At 53.2% G+C, this 10,457-nt stretch overlaps 1 protein-coding gene across 3 annotated transcripts; it reads left to right on the forward strand.

Annotated features, from left to right (window-relative positions):
• Window positions 1-105: 105 nt before the first annotated feature.
• Window positions 106-8,019, forward strand: RAB3D (RAB3D, member RAS oncogene family). 3 transcript variants are annotated; one of them, XM_007168938.2, is made up of 5 exons: window positions 106-272; window positions 1,598-1,863; window positions 2,605-2,723; window positions 2,814-2,938; window positions 7,402-8,019. In XM_007168938.2, exons 2-5 carry the CDS (start codon window positions 1,636-1,638, stop codon window positions 7,587-7,589), a joined length of 660 nt encoding a protein of 219 aa, XP_007169000.1. In that variant the 5' UTR covers window positions 106-272; window positions 1,598-1,635; the 3' UTR covers window positions 7,590-8,019. The 3 variants fall into 3 exon arrangements, with proteins under 3 accessions (XP_007169000.1, XP_007169001.1, XP_007169002.1); XM_007168939.2 differs by having other exon boundaries at window positions 106-220; XM_007168940.2 differs by lacking the exon at window positions 106-272 and adding an exon at window positions 1,040-1,072.
• Window positions 8,020-10,457: the final 2,438 nt, after the last annotated feature.

Raw genomic sequence — 10,457 nt, forward strand, 5'->3', positions numbered from 1 at the left:
CCCCCGCCCCCCAATCCGCGGTCTCCACAGTCCCCGCCCCGGTCCCGCCCCGCCCTTCCCCGAGAGGGGCCCCTCCTCCCACGCCTGGGCGGGGCCGGCGCGGGATCCGGGTGGCTGCGGGCAGCGGTGGCGGCTGCGGCTGCGGGGTCCGGGTCGCAACCAGGGCCAGGTCGCAGCGAGTTCGGAGGCGGAACACCTGAGGGCGGCGTCCCCACGCGAGGTGACCCCGTCGGAGGGAGCGTACCCCAACCCGCGCCTCCGCGTCCCAGCAGGTCTTTGGGGGGACAGGGGCTTAGGGGGAGGCCCGGGGCCTGGGGAACAAAGGCAGGCAGCGGGGGACGCCTCTTCCCTCGCCCCCACCCAGCTGGGCTCATCGGGGAGCGTTAATGGGGCGCGGGCGGGGCAGACAGCCCAGCTGGGGACAAGAGATGGGACCATATGGTGATGGGAGGAAGCCCCTGAGCTCCCCTGCACCTGCTGGGGCGCCCCACATCTAGTGACGGGGGACAGTGCCGAGCCCTCCGGGGTCCCTTACCTAGTGCCAGGCTTGAGGGAGAGTCGGCAGATGGTCAGAAAGAGGTGGGACCGGCTGACAGGTGGGCTGGGGCTGGGGGATGGGGCGGGGCGGGGGCCCCCATACCAGCGGCCCTGCCCTGCATGGGGAAAGGCTTCCTGCCTTTCTCTTCCCCTCCTCAAACTCGTTCTCCCGGAACACGGGGTGGGGCGGAGGGCTGGGCAGGAAAGGGGGGCTAGTTGGGTCCTCCTTTAAAGTGGAAAAAAGCCCCGCGGGGCAGTTGAGAAATGGCTTTGCCAGGGGTTCCTCTGCTGGTTGCCCCTATTCACCCAGGCCTTCTGCAGCCTCCCTGTGAGGCTCAGGGAGCAGCCATAAACAGCTGGGGAAACTGAGGCCATGAGGGCTGAGGGGGTGAGCTGGATCCGGATGAAGCAGCCCAGCCGTGGGGACAGATTGCCAGGAAAGGCAGGACCAGGTGGTCGTGGTGGTGGCTGAGGGTGGTTTCCTTGGATTTGAGGACCGTCATTCTGGCCTCCGTGGGCTGAAGCCGGGGCTGGGGTGAGTCAGCCCTACTGGGAGGGAGATGGGCCCGGCCCCTTTGACAAACAGAAGGTGGCAGTACCCATGTGGTGGTAGAGCTGGGCTTTAAACCTGGGGTGTATCCACTGAAAGCCCCCTCCCCATGGGGGTCAGGGAAGGAGTTAAAGTTAGCTTGGGTGGGGGCAGGCAGGTGGCCAACACCTGCCAAAGTCAACACCCAGGCCCTGAGGGGGGGACTCTATCCAGCTGGCAACCCCCCCCTCCCCCCAGCTCACACCTGGGCCACACCAGCTGCTCACCCTGGGGCAAAGTCCACACCTGCACCTTCCGCAGGGTCTGGTTCCTCAGTGGCCAGATGGGGCACCCCCAACCTGGGCCCTTGCATTTGACAAACATCCCCATTTTCCAGAAGAGGACACTGAGGCCCAGAGAGGGCAAGTGACGCATCCAGGGTCTGTTGGCTTCCAAGTGGCAGAGCGGGGATTTGAGCCCAGGTCTGGTGTAGACACTGGAGCCATTCCTGGTGGTTTTATTTCCCTACAGGGCTCCAGCCCTCCCCTCCCAGGAGGCTCCCTGCCAAGATGGCGTCAGCTGGAGATCCCCCGACGGGCCAGCGGGATGCAGCGGACCAGAACTTCGACTACATGTTCAAGCTGCTGCTCATCGGCAACAGCAGCGTGGGCAAGACGTCCTTTCTGTTCCGATACGCCGACGACTCCTTCACGCCCGCCTTTGTCAGCACTGTGGGCATCGACTTCAAGGTCAAGACCGTCTACCGCCACGACAAGAGGATCAAGCTGCAGATCTGGGTGGGCCAGGCGGCTGTCTGTGGGTCTGCTGGCCAGGCAGGGGCTGGGGTTCCTCCAGGGAAGTCCAGGCGAGGGTGTAGGGCTGTGGGGAGGGTCTGGGTGAGGACAAGTGTCCAGAGTCGAGGAGGGGGCTTGGAGTAGGTGTGAAGAGTAACAGGGGGTATTATCTATGAGGTGAATTCATCAAGATGAGGGGGATATGCCCTGCCCTGTAGGGTCTGAGGGGGAGACAGTACTAACCCAAGTTGGGTTGGAAGACCTGGTGACCAATGGAGAAGAGGTTTGGGTACCCTCTCAGGGCAAGCCCAGAGGCCCCCACTGAGCCTCTTCAGAGCCATGCTCTTGCTCCCAAAGCGCCTGCTGGTAATGATTGTCATGGTAACGAGCATCAGGCTCTCTGCATCAAGGTGGTAGCCTCTGGCCCATGTGGTTCTTATTTGTGGTCATGAAGCTGGTTCTTGGAGATGAGGTCAGAGGGGCTTATAAGTCTTTGAAAGGCCACTGACCCCTCAGACTGGGAACCCCTCAAGGACAAGAGATATGTCTCCACCAATAGACGAGAGATTATACGGGCAGGCCCATGTTTCTCCCATTAGACCGGGGGGCTGTGAGGGCAGATCCATGTCTTGCTCATCAAACTGGGGTTATGAGGCTGGGAGACAGGAGCCTCAGACAGGGGCCTGCAGGGGTGGGGTGGGGAATAGAGTGGCTTCTAGACGCCTGACCCCACTGTGTGCCCAGGACACGGCAGGCCAGGAGCGCTACCGTACAATCACCACAGCCTACTACCGCGGAGCCATGGGCTTCCTGCTCATGTATGACGTCACCAACCAGGAGTCCTTTGCCGCCGTGCAGGACTGGTGAGTTCTTGCTGACCACTGACCCCCTGACCTTCGCCCTCTCCCCCTGACCCTAATCTCTGGCCTAACACAGCCCCTCAAACTCCTCAGGGCCACGCAGATCAAGACCTACTCCTGGGACAACGCTCAGGTCATCCTCGTGGGGAACAAGTGTGACCTGGAGGACGAGCGTGTCGTGCCCACTGAGGAAGGCCAGAGGCTCGCTGACGACCTTGGTTAGTGCCCAGCCTGGGCCACAGGCCTGGGACCTCCCAGAACCAAACCTCCAACCCTGTGCTTGAGTCCCAGGTCCAACCACAGTCACCAACCCTTTGCCCTTTGAAGATCTGCCCAGAAAAATACCCACTTGTATACCACCTGCTACATTTCATTTCAGAGGATTCACCCACAGATACCCTTTACCGCCCCACTGCCCTGGGAACCCAGACTCAGCAAAACCATTTCTGGGAATTTATCCTACAGACATCCACTTCCCATGTGGGAAGTGGCAGGTATATCAAACTGCAGCACCGTTAGTGGAGGGAAACCTTGGCAACCTCCCAAGTGTTTCACAGTGGGGGAAACAGCTACACATAAACTGTAGTCACATGGTGGAACACTACGCAGCTGTAAGAAAGGATGAGGGCCTTCTTTATGTGCTGGGGTCTCTGGGTATATGGTTAAGTGGAAAAAGCAAACTGCAGAAAGGTGGGTATGGCTTCTTCCTTTAGTCCAGTGGTCAGCAAACTTTTTCTTTTCTTTTCTTCTCTTTTTTTTTTTTTTTTTTTTGCTCCTTGTGGGATCTTAATTCCCCGACCAGGAATTGAACCCGTGCCCCCTTCAGTGGACGCATGCAGCCCTAACCACTGGACCACCAGGGAATTCCCCAGCAAACATTTTCTTTTTTTTTCAAGTATTTGTTTATTTATTTATTTATGGCTGTGTTGGGTCTTCGTTTCTGTGCGAGGGCTTTCTCTAGTTGTGGCAAGCGGGGACCACTCGTCATTGCGGTGCACGGGCCTCTCACTATCGCGGCCTCTCTTGTTGCGAAGCACAGGCTGCAGATGCGCAGGCTCAGTAATTGTGGCTCACGGGCCCAGTTGCTCCGCGGCATGTGGGATCTCCCCAGACCAGGGCTCGAACCCGTGTCCCCTGCATTGGCAGGCAGACTCTCAACCACTGCGCCACCAGGGAAGCCCGCAAACATTTTCTTAAAGGGCTAAATAGGAAATGTTTTCAGTCCTACGGTCTGTGTCACGACCACTCAGCTCTGCCTGAAAGCAGCCATAGATAATACATCAATGAATGAGCATGACTGGCAGCCAATAAAACTTTATTTACAAAAATAGGCAACAGCACCTGAAACTAACACGATAACATGATATTATAAATCAACTGTATTTCAGTTAAAAAAAAAAATAGGTGACAGGCCAGATTTGGCCTGCAGCTCAGTTTGCCAACCCCTGCATTAGTGTGTAAAAAGGGTGAGAATAAGGATATTATACTTACGTTTGCTTAAAGGAACTCTGGAAGGATACAAAAGGATCTAGTAACAGTGGTGACCTGGGTGTCTGAGACCTGGCAGGCCAGGGCACCAGAGTGGGAAGGGGACTTTTCAGTCTAACTTTCTGAATCAGGTAAATGGATTATCAATTCAAAGTTTAAGCTAAAAGAAAATCTTATCTTGGAGTATTCTAGGCCCCCCCCAGGACTTTCCTTGCGGGAGGCATTGTAACCCCTATGGGGGAGGGCAGGTTAAGGACCCAGACTCTGGAGCTAGAATCCCCTTCTGCAACCCACTAGCTGTGTGACCTTGGGCACCTCACCTACCCTCTCTGTGCTTCCATTTCTCCATCTAGGAAACAGGTGAAAACCACATCTACTTTTCATAGGGCTGTTAGAAAGATTAAATAAGCAAATGCTGGCCATGATTGAACATGAACTCCTGTTACTTCTCGATTGCTTTGTGATCTTGCACCGGTGACTTCAGCTCTCTGGGCTTGCACTTCCTCATGTGTGAAATGCAGATAATAGCAGCCCCACCTCATCAGGTTGTCAGGAGGGTTAAATGAGTTATGACGTGTGAAGCAGTCCGGCATACATGTAGGTTGCATCTAAGCGTTAGCTAGCATGATTTTGAACTACTGCTGATGCTTGTACATAAAACCTAAGAGATTTGCTATCTGACCCTTTACAGAAAAAGTGTGCAGACCCCTGGACCATAACGGACCTCTTTCTCTTTTTTTTTTTTTTCTTGCCATCGTTTGTTGGAGAAACTGGGTCTTTGTTCTGTGGAATGTCTCCGTTTGGGGTTTGACTCTGCTCCCTCGTGGTGCCATTTAAGCTGCTCCCTTGTCCCCTGTGTCTTCTGGGAACCTCAGCCTGGGTCTCGTTAACCGCTGTGCTGGGGAGTCAGCTTCTGGTGCCCGGCCGTGGGCTAGAATACTTGAGGATGCTGCGCACACCTTCCTTTTTTTTTTTTTCTGGCTGCACAGCAAGTGGGATCTTAGTTCCCCAACCAGGGATCAAACCCGCACCCCCTGCAGTGGAAGCACGGAGTCTTAACCACTGGACTGCCAGAGAAGTCCCCTGCCCACACCTTCTTGCGGAAAACATCTAGTGCCTGGGGGTGAGGGGAGATTCCCACTCTGGCATTACATTTAAAACATTAGAGGACAAAGTGGGAGATAGAATTCGATCCCAATTTTGTAAGAAAAAACGCACATACGTGTGCACACACACACACATACCCCCTACAAACCGAACCCCAACAATTATGTATTTATATTTTTAAAAAGAGTGGAAAACTAAATATCAAAACACCAATAGTAATTGTTTCTGGATGATGAGGTTACACACAGCTTTTCTCTATTTCTTGATATTTTTCAGTAGTTTCTAGTTTCTCCAGTGAATTTCTCCAGAGAGTATTTATAACCAGAAAAAAAGCATTCAAAAAGAAAAAAAAACTCAGATTATTTGAGGCAGAGCCAGACACAATTAAGGAAATGCCAGATTTGCCTAGGAAGACAGAGGGGTGACATTGATGACCACCAGGCTGAGAATAGAGATCTGTGTTTGTGCCCTGCCTCTGTCATTCATCCATCCATCCAGCTATACATCCATTCATCCATCTACACATCCATTCATTCATCCATCCATCTACACATCCATTCATTCATCCATCCATCTACACATCCATTCATCCATCCATCCATCTGTACATACATCCATCCATCTGTTCAATCAATCATTCAGCCAGTGGTTTCCAAGCATCTGATCTATGCCAGGCTGGGCTGCAGTTGTGGACAAGGCAGACAGAAATCCTGCCCTCTTGGTGCTGGTGTTCCAGTAGCAGAGACATAGTAAATGGATAATTACACACGTAACTAACTACAATGACATTTTTATAGTGCTGCATGATAATGACAAGTGCTGGGATAGAGGACTGTTTACCCTGTGATGTGTGTAATATGGTGGACGTTTGTCTGAATTTCTGGCCTACCTTGGGGATGGCAGATGGGGACACATTGGGGACCGTTCAGGGACAGCTCCCAGCAAGCAGAGCCTGAACCAACCTTTTAAGGGTGCAGGAAGGTCTGTCATGTATTCCCTTATTTGCAGGTTGGCGGGCCACTTCTTATAGCCTAGGGACCCTGGACAAGTCCCCAAAGCATTTGTACCACCTCTTACCTTTTCCAGGGGGGGATAAACTTTTTTTAATGAGAAAAAGTTATGATGGTCACTATGACGCTAAGAATATATTCAAAGCTACCTCGCCATCCCCCTCCCCAAAGGGAATCAGCCAGCCTGCCCTCCCTCCCGAGGCCCAAGGTAATACACTAGAAATGTTTAATCTATTAGTATTCCAACCAGGCAGCCTGGTTGTGTTCCCAGTATGAATCTACATGAGTGACTTTCCTTCTGTGTGCCTCAGTTTTCCCATCTGTAAAATGGGCTATAATAGTATAGGGACTTCCCTGGCAGTCCAGTGGTTAGGACTCCACACTTCCACTGCAGGGAGCATGGATTCAGTCCCTGGTTGGAGAACTAAGATCCTGCAAGCTGTGCGGTGTGGCCAAAAGAAAAGTATAAACCTTAGAGCATCCTTAAATGAATTAATTTATGTAAAGCGCTTAGAAAAGTTGCCTGCTGCGTAGTAAGCATGATGTAAGCACTGTCTATTATTATTATTATTGTTATTATCATTTTTAGTGCATTCTGTAGGCCAGGAACCCTGTGCATTGTATGCTCTCTACAAACTCTGTGAAACCTGCCGTTATCTGGCTGACAGAGGTTGCAAACTGGTAGCCCCTGGGCTGAAGACAGTCCTCAGCCAGTGCTCAGTCCTCTGTTTTATTGGACCTGGAACATATGTTCCAGAACATGTGAAATACTTGGCTCCATTTAAAAGGTCCACATAAATATCTGGCTCTGTGGGCGCCCTGGCTGTGCCTTCCTGTGCAGCAGAAATTGAATAGAAGATGAGCCCCACTTACACAGGGGCACCCCCATATCCGCTGGACACCAGAATGTGACTACCTGGACTCTTGCTGCCACTGCCTTGTGACAAAGAGATATTTCAAGGTCCCACAGCTGCCCGAAGGGCAGAACTGGGCTTGGAACCCAGGTTCCGGTGATGCTACAGTCCAGGCTCTGCCCCCCAGCGTCTCACAGCTCTTCCCATCTTATATCCCTGCAGGTTTCAAGTTCTTTGAGGCCAGCGCCAAGGAGAACATCAACGTGAAGCAGGTCTTCGAGCGCCTGGTGGACGTCATCTGCGAGAAGATGAATGAGTCCCTGGAACCCAGCTCCAGCCCGGGCAGCAATGGGAAAGGCCCGGCCTTAGGGGACACCCCACTCCCGCATACCAGCAGCTGCCCCTGCTAGAGATGATCCCCCACCCCCGCCCACCCCCTCCTGCCTTGGCAGGGACAGTGACTGAGGCATGAGCCACAAGGGCTGTTTCCAAGCTCAGGGCGCCCCCCTCCCCTCCCATCAGCCGCATCTCCCCCGCCCCCCCCCCCCGCCAACTCCCGCATGGCGCGTTCTCTGGCCATGGCCACCAGCCTGCCCAAGCGGCCCCTTTCACAGGCTCCAGACCCTGGGGACTCCGCACTGCAGGCAGAGTCTGGGGATAGGGGCGTGCACGATCTTGCTGCTTTCAGGCGCTTTCATGGGGGCAGTGCGGGCAGCGTGTCCCACCCCGCCTGGATCCACAGTGCCTTCTGGGTTAGAACCACTTATCCACATCCGTTTCTTTGTCGGGCATTGTTTGGAGTTCACGTGCTGGCCAAAGATGGTTCTTCTCCCTCGTGCAGTGGGGATTCTCAGACTTCATCCCTGGAGATGTGGAAGGCGGCTCCTTTCTCAGGGTCACCCAGTCTGCTTGTGAACCTTCTCAGACCTGGAGGCTCCAAGGCAGGGTGGTGACTTAGTCCTCCCAGAACCCTCCTTTCAGGCCCGCAGATCCTCTGCCTGTGAAAGCAGTATTAAAGCAGCTTTTCCCGTCGTAAAGGAAGAGGGAGTCAGACCCCCCCACACACACCCCCATTCCCCAGCCTGGCTTCAGGGACCCCAGAAGTGCCTTCTGAGCTTCCCCAGAATTCCACATCACCCACGACCCTGCCACTGTTTCAGCTTATCCACTGCATCCCTGCTCCAGAATTGAATTCTAGAACTATGGGCCGCATGAGGCCGGGCAGAGAATCACCCAACCCTTGGCGTTCCTGCTGGGGACTTTTTACCAGAAGTTAACTCAGAGTCAGGAGCCTGGGCTCTCCTGCCCAGACCTGCCTCCTCCGGGCCCTGTTTGGCTGGTAATGTTTTAAGCAAGGTTCTTTCCACATCCGACACCCTGCTAGAAAAGGAAATTGAGCAATGTTCCTGTTTTCCTGTGCTGGCTGGTTGCTCTGCATGTAAGGACTTTGGCTCCTTCCACTTGAAAAACCTTGAAGACGTAGTGTTGGCTTCCCGAGCCATATCATCGCTAGGTCCAGTGACGTTCTCTGCTAATAGAAGAGTCACTCGAAAGAATGCTTTGGGGTTAGGCTGGAGGGACGAGAAGGCAGGGTTGGGTAACTGCTGTGGCCGCTTGCATTTCACAGGTGCAGCTTGGGAGTGGCAGGCTGATGGGGGATGGGCGGGGAACCAGTCTCCCTGGTTGAGGCACTAGTGGGGAGCCCACCAGGGTAGGGTCCCCAGATACCAGGGGCTCCTGCTGAGAGATGATGTGCAGTTTGGGGATCTACGTCTTGACACCGCCCCCCACCCAGCCCCATCCTCAGTTCAGTGACCCTTCCAGCCCACCAGAGTCCAAACCTGGTGACATGACACCTCCTTCTACCCTGGAACACTGACACCCCAGAACTTGACAGACACTGTGAGAAAGGCCAGACATATCGTTTGTCCAGTCTCCCAGCCCCTGGCGCCAAAATGACTTCCTGTAGTCTTAAGGATCTCTGCTGCTTCCTTCCAAGAGTGGGGAAGGTCTGGTTCAAGTTTAATGTAGTTCTTACTTTTAGAGAAGCTGGAGATTGAATTTATTTCTAGAGGGCCCTGTTCACCCCAAACCATGGGCTGAATTTATTTCTAGAGGGCCCTGTTCACCCCAAACCATGGGCTGTCCTTAGAGCTTCAAAGTGCGGATATCTTTGTATACCAACAACCGGACTGTGATGAATGAAAAGGACAAGTTCTTGGAAATGCACCATGAGAGAGTATCTGAAGGTTTGGGGCGGGAGTCAAAAATGTTAATTGCTTTAACATAAAAGAGAAATTAAAGCAGCTAGAAAAAGGCTTCTTAAGATGCACCATGGCCTGTCAAGACCCTGTTGGTCAGTTCGTTTTCCTTAAACTGCTGCCAGAAAAAAATGGTGGTTCAGAGTGTCACTATCTGAGGGACCAGCTGACTTGTCATCTCCCGTGTGATAAAAAACAGCTTTGGCTGCATCTTGGTCCTGACCTGGCCTAAGCTTTCTGTTTACACAAGATTTTTCAACAGTTCAGCTTCAAGTAGCAACTGAGACAGCTGCCTCTGGGTTCTCTTAAGACTGGGAATGATGTAGGAGAATTTTTCTTGTTTCTTCTAAACATAATGTAAGTTTTTATTTTGTGATGTTTGGGGGGGAGCTTTAACTCCTGATGGTCTCTGAGGAACTGAAACTGATGTCCTCAAAGATCACTAGGAGAGAATGGGAGTTTGCTGAGTTTACAAACAAAAATTAAGCCAAAGGCTGTGGGAAAACAGCTTCCCAACTCCAGGGAGGCTGGCATCTGGGGAGGTCACTTGAGGCTGTATCCTGCATCTGTGCTGTCCCTTCTTACCATTTGCCTTCAGCAACTTGTCCTTCCACAGGCAATTTCAGTGGGAAATTGCCACGACTGCCATCTGGGGTTATGCTTTTTTTTCTTTTTCTTTCTTTGGCTTCTCTGGGGATCATGTTCTTGTATCTTTCTCTCCTACTCCACTGGAAAAAAAAACCAAGTAAGGGCTTCCCTGGTGGCGCAGTGGTTGAGAACCTGCCTGCTAATGCAGGAGACGCAGGTTCGGGCCCTGGCCTGGGAGGATCCCACATGCCGCGGAGCGGCTGGGCCCGTGAGCCACAGTTGCTGAGCCTGCGCGTCTGGAGCCTGTGCTCCGCAGCGGGAGAGGCCGCGATGGTGAGAGGCCTGCGCAGCGCGATGAACAGTGGCCCCCGCTTGCCACAACTAGAGAAAGCCCTCGCACAGAAACGAAGACCCAACACAGCCAAAAAT

Source organism: Balaenoptera acutorostrata, chromosome 2 (assembly GCF_949987535.1).
Source record: "Balaenoptera acutorostrata chromosome 2, mBalAcu1.1, whole genome shotgun sequence".
Taxonomy (NCBI): Eukaryota; Metazoa; Chordata; class Mammalia; order Artiodactyla; family Balaenopteridae; genus Balaenoptera; species Balaenoptera acutorostrata.

What these genes read in the sequence shown, in the direction of transcription:
- RAB3D (XM_007168938.2), top strand. Translation starts at nt 1,636, where the DNA reads ATGGCGTCAGCTGGAGATCCCCCGACGGGCCAGCGGGATGCAGCGGAC. An exon ending in GGATCAAGCTGCAGATCTGG is followed by an intron (nt 1,864 to 2,604) that starts GTGGGCCAGGCG and finishes CTGTGTGCCCAG; the next exon opens with GACACGGCAGGCCAGGAGCG. An exon ending in GAGGCTCGCTGACGACCTTG is followed by an intron (nt 2,939 to 7,401) that starts GTTAGTGCCCAG and finishes ATATCCCTGCAG; the next exon opens with GTTTCAAGTTCTTTGAGGCC.